We start from the raw sequence: 27,997 nt of genomic DNA on the forward strand, positions 1-27,997 counted from the left end.
ACGCAATCCTATGTATATCATGCGTAGGCAGGCCTACTCTAGAGAACTGTAAAACGCCCCTCCCTATTCTATGTGGGAGATAGCCTATTTTAGTCCGGGGTTCGCTTCTCCCCTCGCATACCAACCTTTCTTATTATACCTCCGTGATACAACAGAGGTAGAGGCAAAGAGGGTGGTTAGAAAACTACATGTCCCAGAGATCGCGGCGGCAACAAAACATGAATCTAGGCAAGGGGAACATGGCAGCGCCGTCAAGCCAGTCATGTACAGCTCTGGAGCGGTCAATCCGGGAGCGGGTCCCGACGCTTCTCACGGACCTCTACCAGTTCACCATGGCATATGCCTACTGGCGTTCGGGCAGGCACAACGAGCCCGCCGTTTTCGAACTGTTCTTCCGCGACAACCCGTTCGGCGGCGGCTTCTCGCTCTTCTCCGGAATGCACGACTGCCTCCTGTTTCTGCGGAGCTTTCGATTCACTGACGAAGGTGAGGTAATGACGTTAAGTTCTCTGTAGAGCAAATGTCAGTGAATAGCACTTTAAGGCAAAGCAAATTAACCACAATATAATTGATAGATGTATTTTTATATAGCCAATGGTTTCCTTTCAATAATATTTATTCGATATTTTTGTCACCTTGATTGCGCAATGAGGAATATAACCAATACCAAGACCCCTGGCGGGAGTGTAAATGGATAACACTTTATGTCCTCGGTGAACTTTGTAACCACTCCACTGAACTTCAACTGACACCGGTGAACTTTTCCTCGTGAGTCTCCTAGTTTGTCAGTAATGCTGGCACCCTATTCCCTATTTAGTGTTCATGGACCAGTCAAAAGTAGTGCACTATATAGGGAATTGGGTGCCATTTGTCCCGGGATATACCCAACCATGTTAAGAGGTCAGAGGTCTACCAGAGTTTAAAGTTACCTACAGAGACGCACAGATCACTACCAGGTAATAGCCAGTGGCAAACGGTCAGAGCCCCACCTGTTTAGCTTTTTTTGTGCCTGTTTTGAATGTTATTATGGCATTAATAAGTGTCACACATCAGTTTGCAAACAATATGAATAAAAATGTATTGAGTTAATAAACCTGTTATGGCTGCAAGGGGCAGTATTGAGTAGCCAGTTAAATCGTGCTCATTTCAAACGGCCTCGTACTCAATTCTTGCTCGTACAATATGCATATTATTATTACTATTGGATAGAAAACACTCTCTAGTTTCTAAAACCGTTTGAATTATTTCTCTGAGTGAAACAGAAGTCATTCTGCAGCACACTTCCTGACCAGGAAGTGGAATGTCAGAAATCGATGCTCTGTTCAACTTCCTGCCTATACATGGGCATGATACGTAAGAGTCTACATACACTTCATACACCTTCCCCTGGTTGTCAAGAGGCGGTGAGAGAAAAATTTTCGTGTTTATCTTGGTCTGAGGTGGAATTAAAGCTCTTTGTTTGACGTGACCGTCCATTTCCTGTTTCTGCAGCGCGCGAAAGAGGACATGGATTTGCCTTCTGTTTTGCTCTCGTTATGGACGACTAACATCTCCGTCTTAGATTTTATTTGATACATGTGACCATATCATCGTAAAGTATGTTTTTTCAATATAGTTTAATCAGATTATTTAAATTTTTTCGGGAGATTTGCCGTGTTCCGTTCTCTGACTTTGTTGACGTTGGAGAGATCCGTAGCACTTGGCAAGTGCCCATGCTAAATGAAGAGGGAAATTTGCCGTTCCAGATCCAAACAACAACTGTTCTGGACAAAGGACACCTTGTCCAACATTCTGACGGAAGATCACCAAAAGTAAGAAACATTTTATGATGCTATTTCTAATATCTGTCGTGCATGTGAACTGGTCGTCGGCGCCCAAGTGTTTCTGGCTATTGTGGCTACGCTAATATAATGCTACATTTTGTTTTCGCTGTAAAACATTTAATAAATCGGAAATATTGTCTGGAATCACAAGATGCCTGTCTTTCAATTGCTGTACACTATGTATTTTTCAGAAATGTTTTATGATGAGTAATTAGGTATTTGACGTTGGTGTCTGTAAATATTATGGCTGCTTTCGGTGCAATTTCTGATTGTAGCTGAAATGTAAACTATGATTTATACCTGAAATATGCAAATTTTTCGAACAAAACATATGCTATACAATAAATATGTTATCAGACTGTCATCTGATGAAGTTGTTTCTTGGTTAGTGGCTATTTATATCTTTATTTGGTCGAATTTGTGATAGCTACTGATGGAGTAAAAAACTGTTGGAGTAAAAAAGTGGTGTCTTTTGCTAACGTGGTTAGCTAATAGATTTACATATTTTGTCTTCCCTGTAAAACATTTAAAAAATCGGACATGTTGGCTTGATTCACAAGATGTGTACCTTTCATATGCTGTATTGGACTTGTTAATGTGTGAAAGTTAAATATTTAAAAAATATATCTTTTGAATTTCGCGCCCTGCACTTTGAGCTGGCTGTTGTCATAAGTGTACCGACGTCGGGCTTGCACGCCAAACAGGTTTAATAAAGCCGGATACAAACATGATCTCTTTTTTTCCTTCTTGAGTAAGGCAGCTCCAAAATGCAGGTGTTTCAGCCTAGCTTGGTGCTTTCTGTGGTGGAGGGGCAGCCAGCGTAAAATACAGAGCGTAGGAGTTGGTAATCTTCTCTAGTTGCACTGTGATTGGCTCAGTGTTCTGTCACTCATGGGGACACTACGTCACTGCAAAATCTACAGAGAGAGCTTGAAAGTTCAAACCACCTTGGGTGCTGCCATGGATTTACATTAGAAGTTCCCATCCAAGGCTTCCGGTATGGCGCAGAGCTGATCAGTCGCATCTTTTTAGCTCCGCTACAAGTTTGAAATAAATCTTGAAATAAGTTCACCCTTAAGCTTAATGTACCAGGAAAAGCAGTAATAGTTTATTAGCTTCCGAACCCACAATGCCGACAAAGAAAAGTCACACCATAAAGCCAGATTTAACGAGTGAAAGTTTAGAGTCTGAGGATGAAGGCGCCGTGCTAGCTTCATGTGCTAGTGGTGGAAGCAGGACTGAGGCGATAAACACGTGCAGTGCCGTTAGCTCCGAAGATATCCTCAAGGCCATCAAAGATATGAATGCAGAATTCTTTATCAAATTCGAAAATGTACTGTCTGCAGTGGACAACCTTAAAAAGAAAGTCAAAGAATGTGCTGGGCAAATCTCTGACTGAGGTACGCATCTGGCTTAGGAAGACCATCAAAACCCCTGAAATTTCCATCCCCACTATAACATTTTCCGACAAGATAGAACTGCCAAAGGAGACGGAGTTGCAATCTACTGCAGAGATAGCCTGCAGAGTTCTGTCTTACTATCCAGGTCTGTGCCCAAACAATTTGAGCTTCTACTTTTAAAAATCCACCTTTCCAGGAACAAGTCTCTCACCGTTGCCGCTTGCTATCGACCGCCTTCTGCCCCCAGCTGTGCCCTGGACACCATATGTGAATTGATTGCCCCCCCATCTATCTTCAGAGCTCGTGCTGTTAGGTGACCTAAACTGGGACATGCTTAACACCCCGGCCATCCTACAATCTAAGCTTGATCCTCTCAATCCCACAAAAATTATCAATGAACCTACCAGGTACAACCCCCAAATCCGTAAACACGGGCAACCTCATAGATATCATCCTAACCAACCTGCCCTCCAAATACACCTCTCCTGTCTTCAACCAGGATCTCAGCGATCACTGCCTCATTGCCTGCGTCCGTAATGGGTCTGCGGCCTGTCAAACGCTCCCTAAAACACTTCAGCGAGCATGCCTTTCTAATCGAAAGGGTATCCTGGAAGGATATTGACCTCATTCCCTCAGTAGAGGATGCCTGGTTATTCTTTAAAAGTGCATTCCTCAGCATCTTAAATAAGCATGCCCCGTTCAAAAAATGTAGAACCAGGAACAGGTATAGCCCTTGGTTCACTCCAGACCTGACTGCCCTTGACCAGCACAAAAACATCCTGTCTCGTACTGCATTAGCATCGAATAGCCCCCGCGATATGCAACTTCTCAGGGAAGTTAGGAACCAATATACACAGGCAGTTAGGAAAGCAAAGGCTAGCTTTTTCAAACAGAAATTTGCATCCTGTAGCACAAACTCCAAAAAGTTCTGTGACACTGTAAAGTCCATGGAGAATAAGAGCACCTCCTCCCAGCTGCCCTCTGCACTGAGGCTAGGAAACACGGTCACCACCGATAAATCCACGATAATTGAAAATTTCAATAAGCATTTCTCTATGGCTGGCCTCTACGCAGACGACACCATTCTGTATACTTCTGGCCCTTCTTTGGACACTGTGTTAACTCACCTCCAGACGAGCTTCAATGCCATACAACTCTCCTTCCGTGGCCTCCAACTGCTCTTAATTGCAAGTAAAACTAAATGCATGCTCTTCGAACGATCGCTGCCCTCACCTTCCCACCCGTCCAGCATCACTACTCTGGACGGTTCTGACTTAGAATATGTGGACAACTACAAATACCTAGGTGTCTGGTTAGACTGTAAACTCTCCTTCCAGACTCACATTAAGCATCTCCAATCCAAAATTAAATCTATAATCGGCTTCCTATTTTGCAACAAAGCATCCTTCACTCATGCTGCCAAACATACCCTCGTAAAACTGACTATCCTACCGATCCTTGACTTCAGCGATGTCATTTACAGAATAGCCCCCAACACTCTATTCAGCAAATTGGATGCAGTCTATCACAGTGCCATCCATTTTGTCACCAAAGCCCCATATACTACCCACCACTGCGACCTGTATGCTCTCGTTGGCTGGCCCTCGCTTCATATTTCTTCGCCAAACCCACTGGCTCCAGGTCATCTATAAGTATTTGCTAGGTAAAGCCCCGCCTTATTTCAGCTCACTGGTCACCATAGCAGCACTCACCCGTAGCACGCGCTCCAGCAGGTATATTTCACTGGTCACCCCCAAAGCAAATTCCCACTTTGGCCGCCTTTCCTTCCAGTTCTTTGCTGCCAATGACTGGAACGAACAGCAAAAATCACTGAAGCTGGAGACTCATATCTCCCTCACTAGCTTTAAGCACCAGCTGTCAGAGCAGCTCACAGATCACTGCACCTGTACATAGCCCATCTGTAAATAGCCCATCCAACTACCTCATCCCCATACTGTTATTTATTTTGCTCCTTTGCACCCCAGTATCTGTACTTGCACACTCATCTTCTGCACATCTATCACTCCAGTGTTTAATTGCTATATTGGAATTATTTTGCCACTATGGCCTATTTATTGCCTTACCTCCATTATCCTACGTCATTTGCACACACTATATATATACTTTTTCTATTGTATTATTGACTGTATGTTTGTTTATTCCATGTGTAACTCTGTGTTGTTGTTTGTGTTGCACTGCTTTGCTTTATCTTGGCCAGGTCGCAGTTGTAAATGAGAACTTGTTCTCAACTAGCCTACCTGCTTAAATAAAGGTGAAATAAATAAATAAAAATAAATACATCTCTGGAACCGAAGACAACATTATAGCCCTGCAGGAAACGACCACTGCACTTGAGGAAAAGGTTGAATCGCTTACCTCTAAACTAGTTGATTTGGAGGGCCGTAGCAGGAGATCGAACTTGAGACTAGTACATCTCTCCAAAGACGCTGAGGGGAGCGATGCTTGCTCATTCCTAGAACGGTGGTTTCCCGAGGCTCTGGAGATGGAGCCACTCCGCTCTCCTTTGATCATTGAGAGAGCTCATTGGATTTCTGGCCCACGATCCAACCCCAACGCACCTCGAGGGCTCTGATAATGAAGTTCTTAAACTATAAAGATAAGATGCGGATGGTGAATGCAGCCAGGGCGAAAGGGAGAGTACTCTTCAAGAATCGGCAAGTTATGTTCTTCCCAGATCTCTCCATGGAAGTCCACAAGCAGCAGAAACGCTTCGACAGTGTCAAGCAGCAGCGGCTACGGGCTAAGGCTATCCGGTTTGCAATCATCTTTCCAGCGTGACTGACGGTCTCCCACTGCATTCGTTCCTACATTTTTGAAACACCAGCCGAGGCGGAGCAGTTTCTTGAGAAGCTAGGCAGAGGTGTGGAAGCGGAGCAGTTTCTTGAGAAGCTAGGCAGAGGTGTGGAAGCGGAGCAACGCTGAAGAGGCAATAGCGACGTAAAGTTTGACCAATTTCTTTTTTACATTTTTCCGAACTGTTGTTTTCGGTTTTGTCTAAACAGGTATTTAAAGTTTGAGCCAGTTCGCCGTGTTATAATTTATAGTAGCACTGTCTATTTAACTATAATAACATGGCCAGTTTACAAGTAAGCCTTATTATAATTTTATGTACCATGAAACTTTGCTTTTATGCATCGGAACATCCTGGTGCAGGTTTGTTTTATTTAGGCCTATAGGAGGCTAGATCACGGTGGTCTAATATTCTTGCTCACTCCTGGTATTTTGTTTGATTCTTTGTTAAATGGGGAACACAATATAATGTAATGACAAGTAGAAGGTGTACAGAGGGGGAAAAACGCAGAGGCAGAGGCGGCTCCTCACGTATGTGTGGATCTGTTGAGTACCTTATACGGAGTGTCACTGAGAGGGGGAGGGGGATGTCTGTTAGAGACTGGGGTAAGAGGGTTAATCACACGTTCGTGGTTGATTGTTATGCATGTGTTTTTGTACAATGGCATGCTTTAAAGCGTCCTTTGTGTTTTTGTTTATGGTGGTAACAGAGGTCTGTTGGTATATTAGGCTGATCCAATGTGCTCTTATGGGGCAATGTTTTAGTTCAAGTGTCCCAGTAAATTCGATGTCTCGTAGTGTTAAGGTTAAATTTACATCCTGGAACTGTAGGGGATTAAATAAAATCGCCAAAATAAAACAGGTAATAAGTAGATTAAAACAACTTCAGGCGACAATCATATTTTTGCAAGAATCACATCTATTATCTGGCGACGTTCCTAAGATACGCAAGAGGTGGCCTGGGCAGGTCATTATTTAGTTACTATGCAAGGGGAGTTATTATTCTTATCCATAAATCCATTCCATATCAGATATTGCAAACAATTTGTGATCCCGCCGGGAAGATATATTATTCTACAGGGTACCTTGCTGTCCGAGCAGTTGAATTTAATTAATGTGTATGGTCCCAACAAAGATGACTCTAAATTCTTTAACGATTTGTTTTTAAACCTTTCCACACTTCCAGGTAATTATAGTGTTGCAGGAGACTTTAATTGCACTTTAGATCCTGTTAAAGATCGCACCTCGGGTTCAAACTACTCCCACACCTAATCTAAGAAAACCATACAGCATTTTATGAAGGATTTAAACTTAATAGAGTTTTGGAGAGAAATGAACCAGATGATGTGGAATACTCCTGTTACTCTAGCACTTACCAGACCTATTCCCGAATACACTTTTTTTTCTATCTCAGCAGCATTACGCTCTAAAATTGAAGATTGATTTTATTATAGCATTGTCATCTCTGGCCATGCTCCAGCATCTTTTATATATTCCGATTCTAATTTAGTAGGTGACCCACCTAAATGGCGCTTCCAACCTAAATGGCTGCAAGATACAATAAGTTTTACAGAATACATTGAACAGCAAATTCACCTATACTTTTCAATTAATACAACACAGACTTCAGCTTGTAATAGATGGGAAGCCTTTAAAGCTTCATAAGGGGTCAAATGATACAAGTCAAAAAATACTAGTCAAAAAATGAAATTACTTGAAACCAAAATTAAAACTCTGGAAAGAGAAATTTTCCTCACTAATTCCACAGGTGCACACAAGGAGTTGCTCGGGGCTCAATATAACAGAATGTATGCGGGTAGAGCTGCAGCAAGCTTATTGAGACTAAACCAATCATATTATGACCAGGAAGAAAAGCTGGGAAGCTGTTAGCCTGGCAAATCAAACAGCAGCAAGCAGAGAGAGCAATCAATTCAATTCAGGATGCAGGGGGAGCTGTGACGGTAGACCCTCGGGAGATAAACAGTACCTTTAACTTCTTTGGGGTAGGGGGCAGTATTTTCACGTCCGGATGAAAAGAGTGCCCAGAGTAAACTGCCTGCTACTCAGGCCCAGATCCTAGGATATGCATAGTATTAGTATATTTGGATAGAAAACACTCTGAAGTCTCTAAAACTGTTTGAATGATGTCTGTGAGTATAACAGAACTCATAGGGCAGGCAAAAATCTGAGAAAAAATCCAACCAGGAAGTGGGAAATCTGAGGTTTATAGGTTTTCAACTCTTTGCTTATCCAAGATACAGTGGAAATGGGGTCATGTTGCACTTCCTAAGGCTTCCACTAGATGTCAACAGTCTAGAGCCTTGTTTGATGCTTTTACTCTGAAGTGGGGCCGAATGAGAGGGGAATGAGTCAGAGGTCAAGCAGAATGCTTTGAGCTCGTGACGCTTGTTCACGTGAGAGCGAGCTCTGTTCCATTTGCTTTTCTGAAGACAAAGGAATTCTCCGGTTGGAACATTATTGAAGATGTATGTTGAAAACATCCTAAAGATTGATTCTATACATCGTTTGACATGTTTCTACGGACTGTAACGGAACTTTTTGGACTTTTTGTCCGTACTTTCCGCTGGACTTGCACGCGCGTCGTGTGTTTAGATTGTGTACTGAACGCGCAAACAACAAGGAGGAATTTGGACATAAATGATGGACATTATTGAACAAAACAAACATTTATTGTGGAACTGGGATTTCTGGGAGTGCATTCTGATAAAGATCATCAAAGGTAAGTGAATATTTATAATGCTATTTCTGACTTATGTTGACTCAAACATGGCGGATATCTCTTTGGGTTGATTTGTTGTCTTAGCGCCGTACTCAGATTATTGCATGATTTGCTTCTTCCGTAAAGTTTTTTTAAAACCTGACACAGCGGTTGCATTAAGGAGAAGTGGATCTAAAATTCAATGTGTAACACTTGTATTTTCATCAACATTTATGATGACTATTTCTGTAAATTGATGTGGCTCTCTGCAAAATCACCGGATGTTTTGGAACTACTGAACATAACGCGCCAATGTAAACTGAGATTTTTGGAAATAAATATGAACTTTACCGAACAAAACATACATGTATTGTGTAACATGAAGTCCTATGAGTGTCATCTGATGAAGATCATCAAAGGTTAGTGATTAATTTTGTCTATATTTCTGGTTTTTGTGACTCCTCTCTTTGGCTGGAAAAATGGCTGTGTTTTTCTGTGAATAGGCACTCAACTAACAATCGTTTGGTTTGCTTTCGTCGTAAAGCCTATTTGAAATCGGACACTGTCGCTGGATTTACAACAAGTGTATCTTTAAAATGGTGTAAAACACATGTATGTTTGAGGAATTTTAATTATGGGATTTCTGTTGTTTTGAATTTGGCGCCCTGCAGTTTCGCTGGCTGTTGACGAGGTGAGACGCTACCGTCCCACATACCCTAGAGAGGTTAATACCTTTGCATCAGAGTATCCTCCTGAAACTGATACCCAGGTTAGCTTTTTAGATTGGAGTTTCCTAATATTTCAGATGAATCTAAGGATAACACACAGCACAATGCTGTGCTGACTATGGAGGAAATTTCCAATGCAATTGATAGTATGAGGGCGGGTGTGTAATGCGTGTGTACTGGCGGCAGAGAAGTCAGGCGCAGGAGAGAAAAGACTGTGTTACAACGGTGCAGTTTAATAATAAAATCACTGTGAACAAAAACAATAAATAAATAAAATGGGACGAAACCCTTCGCACGCCAGACATAACGTGCACAAACTCTTACAATCAACAATACCGGACAAGGACATGTGGGGAACAGACGGTTAAATACACAACATGTAATTGATGGGATTGAAACCAGGTGTGTGGGAAGACAAGACAAAACAAATGGAAAATGAAAGGTGGATCGGCAATGACTAGAAGACCGGTGACGTCGACCGCCGAACGTCGCCCGAACAAGGAGAGGGACCGACTTCGAAGGAAGTTGTGACAGTACCCCCCCCCCCCCCCCCCCCCCCTTGATGTGCGGCTCTAGCAGTGCGCCGACACCGGCCTCGGGGACGACCCGGAGGGCGAGGCGCAGGGTCCAACACGTCCTCGACCGGAACCCAGCACCTCTCCTCCGGACCGTATCCCTCCCACTCCACGAGATACTGAAGGCCCCTCGCCCGGCGCCTCGAATCCACTATGGAGCGAACGGAGTACACTGGGGCCACCCCGATGTCCAGAGGGGGTGGAGGAACCTCCCGCACCTCAGACTCCTGCAGCGGACCAGCCACCACCGGCCTGAGGAGAGACACATGGAACGAGGGGTTAATACGGTAATCGTGTGGAAGTTGTAATCTATAACAAACCTCGTTCACTCTCCTCAGGACTTTAAATGGCCCCACAAACCGCGGACCCAGCTTCCGGCAGGGCAGGCGGAGGGGCAGGTTTCGGGTCGAGAGCCAGACCCGGTCCCCCGGTGCGAACATCGGGGCCTCACTGCGGTGGCGATCTGCGTTCTCCTTTTGACGCGTCATGGCCTGCTGAAGGTGAACACGGACAGCCTCCCATGTCTCCTCCGCGCGCCTCAACCAGTCGTCCACTGCAGGAACCTCGGTCTGACTCTGATGCCAAGGCGCCAGTACCGGCTGGTACCCCAGTACGCACTGGAAGGGAGAGAGGTTAGTGGAGGAGTGGCAAAGCTAGTTCTGTGCCATCTCAGCTCAGGGTACGAATGCCGCCCACTCCCCCGGCCGGTCCTGGCAATAGGACCACAGAAACCTGCCCACATCCTGGTTAACTCTCTTCACCTGCCCATTACTCTTGGGGTGAAACCCTGAAGTAAGGCTGATCGAGATCCCCAGATGTTCCATGAATGCCTTCCAGACCCTAGACGTGAACTGGGGACCTCGATCAGACACTATATCCTCAGGCACCCCGTAGTGCCGGAAGACGTGCGTAAACAAGGCCTCCGCAGTCTGTAGGGCCGTAGGGAGACCGGGCAGAGGGAGGAGACGACAGAACTTAGAGAAACGATCCACAACGACCAGGGGGTGGGGGTGCATGGGAATGGAACTAACAGACTGACAGAGAAGTCAGGCGCAGGAGAGCAAAGACTGTGTTACAACGGTGCAGTTTAATAATAAAATCACTGTGAACAATAACAAATAAATACAATGGGACGAAACCCTTCGCACGCCAGACATAACGTGCACAAACTCTTACAATCAACAATACCGGACAAGGACATGTGGGGAACAGACGGTTAAATACACAACATGTAATTGATGGGATTGAAACCAGGTGTGTGGGAAGATGAGACAAAACAAATGGAAAAGGAAAGGTGGATCGGCGATGACTAGAAGACCGGTGATGTCTATCGCCGAACGTCGCCCAAACAAGGAGAGGGACCGACTTCGGAGGAAGTCGTGACAGCGGGAAGTCGTGACAGCGGGGAGGACATCTGTCCCATTGACATCTACAAGAGATTTAAGAACAAACTGCACTACCCTCCTGGAGAGGTTTTTGGAATCTTACGAAAATAGTCTCCTGCCCCATTCTTTGAGAGGAGCTCTGATCACTCTGCTCCTAAAACCTGGAAAGCTGCACACCAAATGTGTTTCCAATCGTGCTATTTCGCTTTTGAATTCTGACACTAAGGTTCTTTGTAAAGCAGTTGCGAGGAGGTTGGAGGGTTTCTCCCGAATGTGGTATGTGGTGGGTAGAGACCAAAAAGGCTTTATTCAAGGTCGTCAAGGATTTCATAATGTTAGGAGAGTGCTAAATGTTCTACATACCAGATTTGGGTCGTCAGACACTGCGATCCTGTCATTGGACCAGAGAAGGCCTTCGACAGGGTTGAGTGGCCCTACCTCTTTAAAGTGTTAACTCGTTTTGGTTGTGGTGAGAGCTTTTGTAAATGGATAAAGATACTATATACAAATCCCACTGCAGAGATCCTTACTACTAATACGGTATCTAAACCTTTTGACATCTGCAGGGGTTCCAGGCAGGGCTGCACTCTTTCTCCTCTCCTGTTTATCCTAGCCATTGAGCCTCTAGGCATAACTGTGAGGTCCCAGCCCAATATTTCAGGTATCAGAATAGATCAGATGGAACTTTGAATTGCCCTTTAAGCAGACGATGTAATTTTGTTTCTTACAGACTTGTGCAATTCCATACCCGCACTTCTGGACCTAATCAAAGAGTTTGGGGTGTTCTCGGGATACAAAATAAATAATGCAAAATCCTCAATTATGATGCTAAAGGAGGAGGAAAGATGTTGACCGACACCTTTAACTTCTATTTTTTATGCAACGGAATGCTTTACATATCTCAGCATTTGTATTGTGCCAGAGATTGACCACATAGTCTCAACTAACTATGACCCTGTCGTAGATTCAATAACTCAATCGATAGATAGATGGTTATCTTTACCTATATCTTTAATTGGCCAGATTAACATTCGGAAAATGAATGTTCTCCCAAAACTGTTGTATCTATTTCAGAACATTCCCTTGCCGCCACCACCATCCCTCTTTACAAGGCTTAAAAAGTTGTTCACTATATTTATCTGGAAAAACAGACGTCCCAGAGTTCGCTTGTCCTTATTGTACCTACCGTATGACAGAGGGGGGCTCCATTTGCCTAATATCCAGTGGTACTACTGGGCAGTTCAGCTTCGCACTGCTATGTACTATTTTACCTCAGTCTCTCTCTTTGTGGATGGAGATTGAAATGTTTTCAGTTGTACTCAATTTAATCCTTAACCTCTACATTTACTCAGCTGATATCAAGACACAAAAACATTAAAATAATAATCCCTTTGTTTTTAATACGTTTGGTATGAGGAGCGGAAGTTCCTTGGTGAAACGCATTCTTTGTCATGTTTTAGTCCTATCTGGGGAAACCACAGTTTCACTCCTGGGAGAGCTGATCTGGGTTTCCAACTATGGGCCAGCAAGGGTTTAAGGAAAGTTCAAGACCTGTATAAAGAAGGTATTTTTATGTCATTTGAAGAACTCATAGCAAAATCTGACATTCCTAGAAAACAACATTTAAAATAAAATATTTACAGCTAAGGAGCTTCCTCACGGCTGCCCAAAACCTAACAGAACCCCTTCTGTCCACTTTAGAAAATACGATCTCAACCCATTGTAATGGTAAGGGTAGAATTTCAGCTCTATACAATATGCTAGAGTCTGGCTCAACTGCATCCTCTGCGCACAAACTGAACTCTTGGAAGGAAGATATTTTGGAGGACATAGTCTTGGACAAATGGAGTAGTATATGTACTAATGCTCAGACACAGACTGTGAATACTCGGCTTAAACTATTGCAATACAAGTGGTTGATGTGAGCATATGTAACCCCTGCTAAGTTAAATACGTTTAATAGTATAGTTCCAGATATATGCTACAAGTGCAATCACTCTGAAGGGACTTTATTTAATTGTCTGTGGGACTGTGAGAAAATTAAAGATTTTTGGAACGAGGTATCGCATATGATATCCCAAATAGTATCAGTAAAATTGCCTCTCCATCCCTAAGTGTTTATCCTGGGGTTGTACCCAATCAATCTTCATCTAAAGAACCAAGTACAAACACTTATACATATGTGCTTGTTGCAAGCAAAACGCTTGATAGCTCTTGCCTGGAAAAGTGTGAAAAGGCCTTGTATTGCCCAATGGCTTAGGAAACGTTGTCTTGCCTAACAAGTAAAAAGATCACATACACGGTTAAGGGTAAACAAGACACTTTTGAAAAGGTTTGGGGACCATTTTGGGACTTTGTTGAGCAGAGTGATGTGGGTGAAATATTGGCTGGGTAGTGTACTATGCTTTGTGTGCATGTGGGGTGGTGGTGAGAGATATCCGATTGGCTTGTGGCGCTGTGTTTCATCTGAAATTTGTCCCAATTATGTTCTATCCTATTGGATCAGACCACTGAAAAAATGAAATTTTGATTGTTTTATGCCTCTGTAACACTTTTGTTTTGTCTTAGATGTTTCATCATTCATTTATTTACATTTTTTGTTGCTGTTAACTTTTGATGTGTTTTTTTTTCATTTTTTTTTTCATGTAACATTTCTGCTTATATGTCTTGTTAAAGAAGAACAATCAATAAACATATTGTTTAAAAAAAAATAGAAGTGCCCATCCAAGAAGGCTCAAGGTCATTGGCCACAAATAAAATGACGTCAAATCGCTTTACAACTACCGTAGCTTTGATTGGACTGATCATGTCAACATCATACTTTCAAAATCTTAGCTAGCAAGCAGTCATCGTCATGTATCACATCGACAATCTACTGGCAAATCCTTTTCAATCCTTATTATATGAAGAGAAATTATAGATAAAACGTAACAGTGCACATCAGGCCAACAAATTGGAAATCTCAAATTCAACAATAAGTGGTTTAGAAGAATCAGTAGCTAACTGCAAGCGTTGCAAAGCAATCACTATTTTGCTTCCCCTGCTATTCGGTGGAGAGGGTGTGTGGTCCTAGTCTGGGTTTAAGGGTCTCTTTTCCAACCTTAAAAGGATAAACATACACATGAATACCATGGACCAGAAAAGGTTGAGTACATTGGCCATTCTGTCAGTCCAGCATGACTTCTGTCTCTTTCAAAACAACTGGAAACTCTGAACTGGGAAATCTCAGACTTCAGTGAGTTCAAGACAACTGGGAACCTAGAAAAAAACGAGCTCCGACTGGGAAAATACATTTTAAATGGTCATCCAACTCGAAATTCCAAGTCGGGAACTCTGGCCTCTTTCTAGAGGTCCGACCTGAAGATCACTGACGTCATGATCCAACCTCGTCCGCAGTTGTCTTGAAAGCACCATAAATCCAGGGATTGCTAGACTTGGATGACAAAGTTTCATGACAACATTTTCCACAAGAAGGATCGCCGAGACACCTTCTTGTTCAAGTGAGCACAGCACAACGGTGAGTCCAAAAATGTATTGTATGCCACTGCATAAATTATATAATATGCCAGGGAGATATGTACACTGTAGCTAAGAAAGTAATACTAAGTGCATGTTGTGTAGTAAGCTGTCAGTAGCACATATGCCTCACCCTAGTAATTTGGTCCCTTTCCCCCTCATAACTTAAACTACTGTTCTGACTTGATGATGCACATGTAGACTATAGCCTGTTTTAGAGAAATCCATTGTCTGATTGTATGCCCCCTTTTATTTATCCTCAGTGTACAGGGAGACTACTTTAAGAACGGCCCATGTTCTGAATTATGTCGCTGTACATTTCAAAAGTGCTGAATAAATAGTTATGTTGACTACATCCGTCTTAACTCGCTCATTAATGTCTTAATCAAAATTATGGATTGCCTCTTAGCCACTCATTGTTCCCTTATGCCATAGTTTGTAAATCTCAATTGTCAGTAGAAACCACATTTGTTTAAGCTAGTCAGCCATATCAGCTTTGTTTTTAAAAAAAGGCAGTAAATGAGGCTGAATGAACTGTTTCGCTGCCAGACAAGGCTCCACTGATATCCAGGTGTAGCGGTGGTAAGGATTCATTCCATGGTGCTGAAAAGAAAGCTCTGCTGTCGGGACAGCTTTATGTAGGCCCTAACTGTTTGTGGGTGCTGTTTTTCACCGTTATAGTCAAATGAATGTATTGTGTTGTGTTGTGGCTTTGTTGGCATGCATCCCAATTTTTTTTTTTTAGTTTGCCCCACCAAGATTTACATGCTAGTATATATTTTTCCCATACCCTTGATATTAGTTATTACAAGTGGTGATTTTAGCAAGGCAGGTTTGTGATTAGACCTATAGGCTCTAGCCTAGTGAGCCTATAACAACAACACAAAGTCTAGAGCAGGGAAGGGCAACGGGGGGGGGGACTCAGTCGGGGGTCTCAATTTACTGTTGCAAGGTAGAATACACAATGTGCAATTTCAAAATGTGGTTGTGAATCAACAGTTTTTGTCTTGTTATGCCAGTCACTGATAGTCACTCAGTTAGCCCATGTCAGCTATATGTTTTCAGATTGGTTAATCATTCTAGCGGCCAGCTATCTAAACTTGTAGTATTCAAAGTTGAATTAGAGCCCGGGGGCCCCATTGATTTTGCTAGTCAGTCTCACTCAGATACTGTATTAAAAACTGCAAACATTTCTCTCCAGCCTTGGACAAAATGTGTAGAATTGCAGGAAATTGGCTGTAAACTGGACATTTTTCTCTGCCCCATGGCAAAATGAGTAGAATTTCAGGAAATTAACTCTAAAACTTAAAAATATGCATGAAATTGGATAATAAAATTGCCAAATCTTTTCTCCACCCCATGGCAAAAATGTGTAGAATTGCTACAACTAGGTTTTTTTCAAGCAGGCTTGACTATTGTAATGCTGTCCTGTTTGGTCAACACAAGAAAGCCATTGGTCAACTGCAAAACATACAGAATGTGCAGCACGGGTACTCGCCAAGAACAGACAGAGAGCACACATTAAACTGGTTTAAAAGTCTCTGCACTGGCTGCCTGTGAGTTTTAGAATTAATTGTAAGATTCTCCTATTTATAAAAAAAAAAAAAAAAGTATTAATCCACGATTATCCCTCCCTCTCCCTCTTGCCCCCTCCCTTTCTTCTCCCTCTCCCATGTGTTCTTATGAGATTAGCTTTATTAGCAGTGGTGGAGAAAGTACCCAAATGTCATACTTGAATAAAAGTAAAGATACCTTAAAATGACTCAAGTAAAAGTCACCCAGTAAAATTCTACTTGTGTAAAAGTCTTTGGTTTTAAATATTCTTAAGTATCAAAAGTAAATGTAATTGCTATAATATACTTAAGTATCAAAAGTAAAAGTTGAAATAATTTCAAATTCCTTATGTTAAGCAAACCAGACTGCACAATTGTCTTGTTTTTTACATTTACGGATAGCTAGGGGCACACTCCAATGACTACCTTGTTGTTGTTTAGACACTAAACTGTAAGCATGTTTCACGTTCCCTGGGCCAAAACACGATGTTTGTAGATGTCGTAATAACAGTTGTCATTGAGATCGGTAGGCAGATGACTTTTCTTGGAAAACCTATAGGCCTAATACTATTCCACATGCCAGGATGTTAGAAAAGTGGTGTGTTGACGTGTACAAAAATCGTTTGTTTATTTCATATGTCATGAATAGTGTATTGTTGTGTAAATGTGTGTTATTACTGTACTGATTAGAAGTTGCTCCAGATAAGAGGGTCTGCTAAATGACATGGAAATTATGATTATGTTATTGATTATGTGTAACAAAGTATAACTGTGTTATAGATGTGGAGTACCTGCGTTCCGTGCTGCCCCCAGCCACTGACCCTGCCTTCTTCCTGTTTCTACGGGAACTGGACTGTTCCGGTGTCACACTCCACTCTGTCCCCGAGGGAACGGTGGTCTTTGCCAGGGTGAGACAACGTCAGGTGTCAAGGGTTATACTCAGGGTCATCCCCAGGCAGGGTTGGAATTATACATTGACTCTTGGGGTGCCCAATGTCTCTTGGGGTATCTAATGTCTCTGGCGGGTGCCTGATCGGACCAGCCCCCCTGTAACTCGAACCATGCCCGCAAGGGTTACATTCATAGAAATATAATCTAGTCATTCTATTTCTATGGTTACACTCAGGGACGGTTCACCCCCAAGGGCCAGTGGTCAGGAGGCTCAGGGACTCACCCAAAGTGGTCAGGAGGCTCAGGGACTCACCCACAGTGGTCAGGGTTGATGACTGAGTTGATTGATTCATTGATTGTGCTGTTCCTCTGTTTGAAGGTACCTCTGATGGAGGTGTCTGGTCCTCTGGCTGTGGTTCAACTACTGGAGACCAGCCTGTTGTGTCTGGTCAACTACGCCAGGTAGGGACACACTTCTCTTTCAGCAAACTTGAAAAGGTTTGGCATGGGCCCTCAAATCCTCAAAAAGTTCTACAGCTGCACCATTGAGAGCATATTGATTGGCTGTATCAATGCTTGGCATGGCAATAGGACTGCCCTCGATCGCATGGCGCTACAGAGTGTGGTGCGGACAGCCCAGTACATCACTGGGGCCGAGCTCCCTGCCATCCACGACCTCTATATCAGGCGGTGTGACAGAAAGGCCCGGAAAATCGTTAACTCCATCCACCCAAGCCATAGACTGTTTTCTCTGCTGCCGCATGGCAAGCGGTACCGGTGCATAAAGTCTGGCACCAACAGGTTCCTAAACAGCTTCTATCCCCAAGCCGTAAGACTGCTAAATAGCTAGCAGAATGGCTACACGGACTATCTGAGTTGACCCTTGTATTTGATTTTTGCTAAGTCTCTATGCACACTCACAGGATTCTACACACTCACGCACATACACTCTCCCAACCACTCTACACACACAATCGCATACAATCAGCATTTATGTTGATGCTACTCTGTTTATTATAATACTGATGCCAAGTCACCTTACCCCTCCCTACACATACACTAAATATACAAAAGTATGTGGACACCCCTTCAAATTAGTGGATTAGTCTATTTCAGTCGTACCCGTTGCTGGCAGGTGTATAAAATCGAGCACACAGCCATGCAATCTCCATAGGAAGACATTGGCAGAAGAACAGTGGTTGAAAAGTACCCAATTGTCATACTTGAGTAAAAGTAAAGATACCGAAATAGAACATGACTCAAGTGAAAGTCACCCAGTCAAATACTACTTGAGGAAATGTCTACAAGTATTTGGTTTTAATTATACTTAAGTATCGAAAGTAAATGTAATTGCTAAAATATACATCAATATCAAAAGTAAAAGTATGAATCATTTCACATTCCTTATATTAAGCAAACCAGACGGCACGATTTTCTCCTCATGGAGTCTGTTTCTGACCGTTTGAGCAGACACATGCACATTTGTGGCCTGCTAGAGGTCATTTTGCAGGGCTCTGGCAGTGCTCCTCCTGCTCAAAGGCGGAGGTAGCGGTCCTGCTGCTGGGTTGTTGCCCTCCTACGGCCTCCTCCACGTCTCCTGATGTACTGGCCTGTCTCCTGGTAGCGCCTCCATGCTCTGGACACTACGCTGACAGACACAGCAAACCTTCTTGCCACAGCTCGCATTGATGTGCCATCCTGGATGAGCTGCACTACCTGAGCCACTTGTGTGGGTTGTAGACTCCGTCTCATGCTACCACTAGAGTGAGAGCACCGCCAGCATTCAAAAGTGACCAAAACATCAGCCAGGAAGCATAGGAACTGAGAAGTGGTCTGTGGTCACCACCTGCAGAATCACTCCTTTATTGGGGGTGTCTTGCTAATTGCCTATAATTTCCACCTTTTGTCTATTCCATTTGCACAACAGCATGTGAAATTTATTGTCAATCAGTGTTGCTTCCTAAGTGGACAGTTTGATTTCACAGAAGTGTGATTGACTTGGAGTTACATTGTGTTGTTTAAGTGTTCCCTTTATTTTTTTGAGCAGTGTATTTTTACTTAAGTACTTTACACCACTGAATGAAGAGCTCAGTGATTTTCAACATGGCACTGTCATAGGATGTTACCTTTCCAACAAGTCAGTTTATCAAATTTCTGCCCTGCTAAACCTGCCCCGGTCAACTGTAAGTAGTGTTATTGCAAACATCTAGGAGCAACAACGGCTCAACCATGAAGTGTTAGGCCACACAAGCTCACAGAACAGGACCGTCGAGTGCTGAAGTAAGTCTCACGTAAAAATAGTCTGTCCTCGGTTTCAACACTCACTACCAAGTTCCAAACTGCCTCTAGAAGCAACGTCAGCACAAGAACTGTTCGTCGAGAGCTTAATGAAATGGGTTTCCATGGCCGAGCAGCCGCACACAAGCCTAAGATCACTATGCGCAATGCCAAGCGTTGGCTGGAGTGGCGTAAAGCTCGCCGCCATTGAACTCGGAAGCAGTGGAAATGCGTTCTCTGGAGTGATGAATCACACTTCACCATCTGGCAGTCCGATGGACGAATCTGGGTTTGGATGCCAGGAGAACGCTACCTGCCTGAATGCATAGTGCCAACTGTAAAGTTTGGTGGAGGAGGACTAATGGTCTGGGGATGTTTTTCTTGATTCTGGCTAGGCCCCTTAGTTCCAGTGAAGGGAAATCGTAATGCTGCATAATACAATGACATTCTAGACGATTCTGTGCTTCCAACTTCGTGGCAACCGTTTAAGAAAGGCCCTTTCCTGTTTAGCATGACAATGCCCCATGCACAAAGCGAGGTCCATACAGAAATGGTTTGTTGAGATCATTTTGGAAGAACTTGACGCGTCTGCGCAGAGCCCTGACCTCAACCCCATCAAACACCTTTGGGATGAATTGGAACACCGACTGCTAGCCAGTCATAATCGCCCAACATCAGTGCCCGACCTCGCTAATGCTGTTGTGGCTGAATGGAAGCAAGTCTCTGCAGTAATGTTCCAACATCTAAGTAATGTTCCAACATCTAATGCAGTAGTGTTCCAACATCTAATGTTACAACAGCAAAGGGGGGACCAACTCCATATTAATGCCCATGATTTTGGAATGAAATGTTCGACGAGCAGCTGTCCACATTATTTTGGTCATGTAGTGTATCTACCTCTATCACTCCAGTATCCCTGCACATTGTAAATATTGTATTGGAACTGACCCAGTATTTAGCTTCTTACTTTCTCTTGTTCTTCTTATTTTTATTTCTTGTGTGTTTTTTTGTTCTACTTTAGGATATTTTTAGTGCTACATTGATATTGAGTACTACAAGGATGTAGTTTCACTGCACGTGACATTAAAATGTGGAACTCACACACACACACACACACACACCTTGTCGACAGGTAGGAATACTGTATACTCCAATAGTGCATTATGGTAATTCTCTGTATCTCCCTTCTCTCTCCAGTCTGGTATGCAGTAACGCGGCCCGGTTCCGTCTGGCTGCTGGTTCCAGGAGGAAGCTGTTAGAGATGGGCCTGAGGAGAGCACAGGGGCCTGACGGGGGCCTCACAGCCTCAAGATACACATACGTCGGAGGTGAGGAGAGACACACACATACATGTAAGGACACACACACACACATATATATATATATATATATACACAGTGACCTACTCCTCTGTCTGTCAGGGTTTGATATGACCAGTAACGTCCAGGCTGGCTTCCTGTTTGGAATCCCCGTGGCGGGAACCATGGCACACTCTTATGTCACTTCTTTTTCCTCCCTGGAGGAGGTGTGGCCTCAGGTGAGTCTCTCCGCCCCTGTGTGTCCTAAATGCCATCTTATGGGCCCTGGTCAAAAGTTGTGCACTTAAAAGGGAATAGGTTGCCATTTGAGACACAGACTTTGTATTGACCCTTTGCATTGACCCTTTGCTTCCACAATACACAACCTCAGAGAAAATAAATACATCTGCCAAGTGTCTCATAACATCAATTTCTCAGTATTTTAACCATGGCTGTGAGCCAACTGGCACCAGATTGCCTACATAGTGCACTACTTTTGACCAGGGCCCTTAGAGAATAGGGTGCCATTTGAGACATAGACACGCAGCCCATATGTACACACTTTTATGGGTCACTGTACTGAACTAGCACTAATTAATTTTCTTTGAATAAAAGCATTTCCTAACCTTTTAATAACATGTTAATAACCACAATGTTGATAACCCATCAGTGTGCTATTTATCTTATGTGTATCAATGGAGGCTCCTCAGAGGAGGAAGGGGAGGACCATCCTCCTCATTTGAATTTCATTAAAATAAAAATGGTAAAACATTGAAAAAGTAATCCTTTTTAGAAAAAACTATGTCTGTAAATAATTGATTAAAACACACTGTTTTGCAATGAAGGTGTACAGTAGCCTCAACAGAACTCTGTAGGTTAGCACCATGGTGTAGCAGGAGGACAGCTAGCTTCTGTCCTCCTGTGTACATTGACTTCAATACAAAACCTAGGAGGCTCTTGGTTCTCACCCCCTTCCATAGACTTACACAGTAATTATGACAACTTACGGCGAAAGTCCTCCAACCTATCAGAGCTCTTGCAGCATGAACTGACATGTTGTCCACCCAATCAAAGGATCAGAGAATTAATCTAGTACTGAAAGCATACGCTACAGCTAGCTAGCACTGCAGTACATAACATGTGGTGAGTAGCTGACTCAAAGAGAGAGAAAGACAATAGATGAACAGTTTTCTACAAATTAATTTCTTAAAAAATGAAGGAGAAGCTGCATTAGCTAGCAAATGCAGCTGGCTAGTTTAGTTACTCAAACACCTGGCTCAAACAGAGGAATGCTATGTTAGCTAGCTGGCTATGACTATCCAACACAACACTGGAACTCTTCCAAGTAACTGCTTACTGACTATACACTGTAATGTTACTGCATGATTATTGTGGGTTTACTAACGCATTAGTTCCATTAGCTATGAATGACAGTCATCCAACATGCTGTAATAGAAATAAGGTCATGTTCATGAAAAAAAGTAGTCTTCCCTCATCATAAACGTCACTGACTGCCACTGATGTGTATATACAGTATGTTGTGTGGTTGTTAATGTTTTAATGTTGTTTCTTATCCTGACTGCACTACAGATTTCCCAATTGATACAATAAGGATATTGATTTCTATCTTATATTGATTGATTGGTTGAACTTCCTGTCTCTCCTGTCAAATTAGACGCTAGTGGCAGCAAACGGGGATCATGACAACATCGATCTGATCTCGCTGACCAAGGGTTGGCTGGGGCGTGTGTGTGAGCTGCTGGGGGCAGAATCTGGGAAGATCCATGAGGGCGAGCTGGCAGCCTTCTTGTCCTATGCCATCGCATACCCACACAACTTCCTGCCGGTCATCGACAGCTACAGTGTCACCTGGTAACCTTTCCCCCTTTGCTACTCTTCTCGTCTCAACTTGTCTCGCCTCTTCTCTGTGAATGGGGACGTTCTTGCCTAGAAGGACAGCTTCTGACTAGAGATAGCCTATATCCCAGTGTTGAAGTTTTTGTTACTAGCATTGCTTTAGGCCAGGCTACTACATTTCCTTCCACCTGTAGCCTGCTATAGCATTAATGCCATCTCTATTGTGTTTCTGTTGTGTCCCTACAGTAGTGGCCTGCTCAACTTCTGTGCTGTGGCCCTGTCTCTGTTTGAGCTGGACTACAGTCCACTGGGCGTGCGTCTGGACAGTGGAGACCTCTGCAGGCAGTCAGTAGAAGTACGCCATTTCTTCAGACTCTGCAGTGAACAGTAAGGTCCTGTGTGTGTCCTGAACATACGTCCCAAATGGCACCCTATTCTCTATTTAGACCAGGGAAAAGGTAGTGCACTAAAAATGGAACAGGGTGCCATTTGGGGTAAAGCCTTAGATTAGTACCCTCTAGGGACTTTAATCTTAGTATAGAGGTTTTGAGTAAAGCATGTTTGAAATATCTCACATTTTATCTCTCTAGATTCTCCATCCCTGCCTTCCAGTCCCTTCTCATAGTAGGCACCAATAACATCTCAGAGTACAGCATGGCCGAACTCAACAAGAAGGTGAGGAACCAGACAGACATAACAGAGGCCAGTGGGAGCAGAAGAATGAGAGGACCTTATTTAGTTCTACCTCCTGTCATCAAGCCTCTCCATCTGATCTGTCTATTCCTCTCTACCTCCTCCCTCCTCTCCTCTCTCCATCTGATCTGTCTATTCCTCTCTACCTCCTCCCTCCCACCTCTCCTCTCTCCATCTGATCTGTCTATTCCTCTCTACCTCCTCTCTTCTCTCTCCATCTGATCTGTCTATTCCTCTCTACCTCCTCTCTTCTCTCTCCATTTGTTCTGTCTATTCCTCTCTACCTCCTCTCTTCTCTCTCCATCTGTTCTGTCTATTCCTCTCTACCTCCTCTCTCCATCTGATCTGTCTATTCCTCTCTACCTCCTCTCTCCTCTCCTCTCTCCATCTGATCTGTCTATTCCTCTCTACCTCCTCTCTTCTCTCTCCATCTGATCTGTCTATTCCTCTCTACCTCCTCTCTTCTCTCTCCATCTGATCTGTCTATTCCTCTCTACCTCCTCTCTTCTCTCTCCATCTGTTCTGTCTATTCCTCTCTACCTCCTCTCTCCATCTGATCTGTCTATTCCTCTCTACCTCCTCTCTTCTCTCTCCATCTGATCTGTCTATTCCTCTCTACCCCCACTCTGATCTGTCTATCCCTCTCTACATCCTCCCTCTTCCTCTCTCCTCTCTGATCGGTCTATCCACGTCTCAGGAGAATGAGATTGATGTGGTTGGTGTTGGAACACATCTGGTCACCTGCACGAGACAGCCTTCACTCGGGTGTGTGTACAAGGTAAAAAGGACACACACACACACAGACAGCCTCTGCCCACCCTCTCCTCACTTTCCCTTTTTTATGTATCCATCGTCTTCTACCCTTTCTCTCTCATTTTCAACCCTCTCCATCTCTCTCTCCATCAGTTGGTGGAGGTTCGGGGCAGTCCCAGGATGAAGTTCAGTGAGGACCCAGAGAAGAGTACTGTTCCTGGGAGGAAGACTGTCTATAGGATGCTGGACACGGAGGGTGAGGAGTCACCCTCTACCATAGAATAACATATAGAATCCCTGAATTATAGGATCTCTGTGCCCTCCACTTACTATTTCAACACTCAACTAGCTACATCTCAATTTCTGTTTTCATGACACTTTTTCACTCACTCACTCATTCTCTCCTTACTCTCTTTTTCTCTCTCTCCTCTCTCTCGCTCTTGCTCTCGATCTCTCTCTCTCCAGGCCACCCATTCTTGGATCTGTTGTGTTTGTGTGAGGAGCCTGCACCTAAGGCGTGTGTGGCAGTGAGGTGTCATCCTGTGGTTGGTAACAACACCTGTCAGTCAATCACACCTTCTCAGGTCAGCTGTCTACGCCTGGAGGTCTACACTAAAGGACAGGTGAGCCTGCTGGACCCTGTCCAACACACACACGTCTCAGCCAGAAGAGGACTGGCCACCCCTCTGAGCCGGTTTCTTCCTAAGTTCTTCATAGCTTTCTTTGCTTTCTCTTTCGGGTCTAGACTGGGTAATTGTAAAGCACTTTGTGACAAATGCTAATGTGCAAAGGGCTTTATAAAATAAATGTGATTCGTTGATTGGTATCTCCCTCTATTGAAGATCACACACCCACTGTGCAGCACAGCTGAGACCAGGGAGAAGGTTCAGAACTCCATCCAGACCCTGCACCCCCGACACAAGAGACTGCAGGAGCCAGATTCTTACAAAGTGAGTATTAAGGTTAATTTACTTTGTGGAAACATGGAACAACGTCAGGGACTAGATTGTCTTGGGTATTGGATAGAAAGGCATCTGACGCGCTGTCACAGTCATCCTGCATTTCTCCAATGTAAATGTACTCACCTTTACACATACACTTATGCACGCACACACTTATATACCATAAGGCACTAGGGATGGGTGGAGTACTCTTGTACTCGATTCAAGGTTTGTATTCATTTACTAATAATCAAATAAAATATTCAAAATGTACAAATGCAACTGTTTAGCAGGTTGAATTTCTAAGCACTGCCAACTTTTTAGGGACTATGTCAAGTGCAGTGAAAATATGTTTGGTTTTTAATTGTGTCAGAACAACCAGTAATTGGGACAAAAGATAGCATACCGCAAATTTGTTTACCTTCAGCCCAGTTTCACACTTACATGCGTGTACTCCAAAAAATTATTTTCATGAGAGTACTCGGAGCACAGACATTATTCCAAATGCCCATCCCTACTATGCACGTACACACACAGGTACCATCATAATCTAATGCTGTTCTTTCATGTTTTCTCCACCAGGTGGCAGTGTCTGAGAAACTCCATAACTTAATTGCTGAGATCAGAAAAGGCAGCAGCAACAACAGCGATTTTCTATTGGCCAACTGAGACACACAGGCTTCAGTCCCAAATAGCACCCTATTCCTTATTTAGTGCACTTCTTTTGACCAGGGCTCTGGTCAAATGTAATGCACTATGTATGTCAAAAGTAGCACACTTAATAGGGAATAGGGTGTCATTTGGGATGAGACCACGTACAGAGGGAGGGAGGAATCCTAATACTCTTTTAAAGCTTCTTCCTAATTGTCTGGTCTCAATAGACCAATCAGGTCACACCGTCTACCTATCCTACTACTAGTACAGCCTGTGTGTCGGTCTGCTTGTGCTATCATGGCAACTCCTTGTTTCACAATGACAGAAATTACGTTTTTCGTCTTGAACAACGATCTGGCCATAATGGCCACATGTACTCTTAAATCTCCACCTGGTACAGCCAGAAGAGGAATGACCACCCCTCTAGGCCTGCTTCCTTTCTAGGTTTCTATAAAGCACTTTGTGACAACTTCTGAGGTAAAAGGGGCTTTATAAAATACATTTGATTGAGTTAACAGAAGCTTAAACAGATCTGGGAGCAGACTGCTAGTAGGATTTTCATAACATCCACTAACCACCCTGTCTTGTGTTCAGTGGGAGAAAACATTTGGAAATGGAGGAGATGCTACCTGAACATACCCAATATATACACTCATTTTAGTTTTTTTTTATTGTCCAGTTTGCTCCTACTGAACATGACTTTTCTAGTGGTATAGGGTTAGGGTTTAGGACCTAGGGTAGATTGTGTTACTCTCAGATAATATAAATGATATACTGACACAGACTGAGACACATGGACTGATGGACTGACACAGACTATGTCAAACCTCAACCAAAAGCAGTTCATTTTGACATAATGCTGGCATTTTGGAATACAGTTGACTGACAGCTATGAATCATGGTGTAGTTTTCTAGTTTTAGTTTGGTACAAGAGCTTGACATGCCTTCCTGAAAACCCAGTGATCTGCACAAACAAGCAATGTCTGTTAATATATCAGTGTTGGAATTGGCCTTAACCTGGTTCTACAATGAGATAAATGAACATTGAGAATGGTTGCATAAATGTCTCTACTATGAGCAATATTAATTGATAAGCAATTTTTTTAAGTTTAGAAAGATTGAATGTCTCTCTTTGTATGTCTCAGCCTTGTCTTGCTGATTTAGTTTTGGTTCTTTTCTTTGGATTACGTTTCCTGAACCAGGCTATTATTTACTGTTCGTTTTTTTAGCATGGACATTTTGTATGAACCAAGCCTTCAATATCATGATCAATCTGTACCTGCCTTAACACATAGTCAATATCATGGCCAATCTGTACCTGCCTTAAATTCCCAGTGCGGTCAATATATATATATATATATATATATTTCAACACTATGGGATTGGAATAATATTGTGAAAATTATGATAATAATGTTTTAATGTAAGAGCTGTCTGAAATGACAGCCGGTTTTAGTGTAAGAGCTGTCTGAAATGTCAGCCTGTTTTAGTGGGATGGAGTTTCTATTATATAAGTTAATAGACCAATAACAAAGAGAGTTTCAAACCTCTCTGCCAATAACAGCTAGTCTTCAGGTTACATATCCCACCCATTAGGCTCGTTCAATTTGGCCCTCTACTTAGACCACTCCCAGACAGTCCCAGCTAAATTCTAGCTTTAACACATAGCCATAAAAACATACAGTATTGAGAATCCAGGTAGAATTTGAACACTACGTCCTTTTCAGATCCGTTAAAATTGTACACTAATTATTTTTCTAGAATGACAAGACTAGTAAAACTGATGTTGTACCGTCCAACCAGGCTGCTATCTAATTAACTCTTTTCAAATACACACACTAGCCTACACAGTTCAGGCAATCTGGACAATGTTGTTCAAACATTGCCATGGTGTTTGGCTGCCAATATTATGTCCTCTAATATAAACTGATTAGGTGTGTTGTTTTAAGTAGAAGTATTAGTCTACTAAATATAGTTACACGTATGTGATATCTGTGCAAAATGTGAATGTCTGTTTGTATGACAACATTGTAATGCTAAGATGCGTTGTTTTCAATGGGTGTTTTATTAAATAAAATCTGACAATGTATATGTTGTTGTAGACTAACTACAGGTCCAAGAAC

General features: G+C 43.0%; 1 protein-coding gene across 1 annotated transcript; it reads left to right on the forward strand.

Moving 5' to 3' along the window:
* Positions 1-75: 75 nt before the first annotated feature.
* naprt (nicotinate phosphoribosyltransferase) lies at positions 76-27,982 on the forward strand. The gene is made up of 13 exons (XM_039002766.1): positions 76-486; positions 17,291-17,418; positions 17,781-17,863; positions 20,876-21,006; positions 21,100-21,215; positions 22,652-22,848; positions 23,080-23,220; positions 23,424-23,508; positions 24,224-24,304; positions 24,433-24,535; positions 24,745-24,902; positions 25,122-25,229; positions 25,803-27,982. The coding sequence occupies exons 1-13, from the start codon at positions 189-191 to the stop codon at positions 25,887-25,889; spliced, it is 1,716 nt and encodes a 571-aa protein (XP_038858694.1). The 5' UTR covers positions 76-188; the 3' UTR covers positions 25,890-27,982.
* Positions 27,983-27,997: the final 15 nt, after the last annotated feature.

Source organism: Salvelinus namaycush, chromosome 10, assembly GCF_016432855.1.
Source record: "Salvelinus namaycush isolate Seneca chromosome 10, SaNama_1.0, whole genome shotgun sequence".
NCBI classification, from domain to species: Eukaryota; Metazoa; Chordata; class Actinopteri; order Salmoniformes; family Salmonidae; genus Salvelinus; species Salvelinus namaycush.

Excerpts from the sequence above, each read along its gene's own strand:
- naprt (XM_039002766.1), top strand. The coding sequence starts at position 189 with ATGTCCCAGAGATCGCGGCGGCAACAAAACATGAATCTAGGCAAGGGG. Across the intron at positions 22,849-23,079 it reads GACAGCTACAGTGTCACCTG|TAGTGGCCTGCTCAACTTCT; the intron begins GTAACCTTTCCC and ends GTGTCCCTACAG. Across the intron at positions 24,903-25,121 it reads AGGTCTACACTAAAGGACAG|ATCACACACCCACTGTGCAG; the intron begins GTGAGCCTGCTG and ends CCTCTATTGAAG.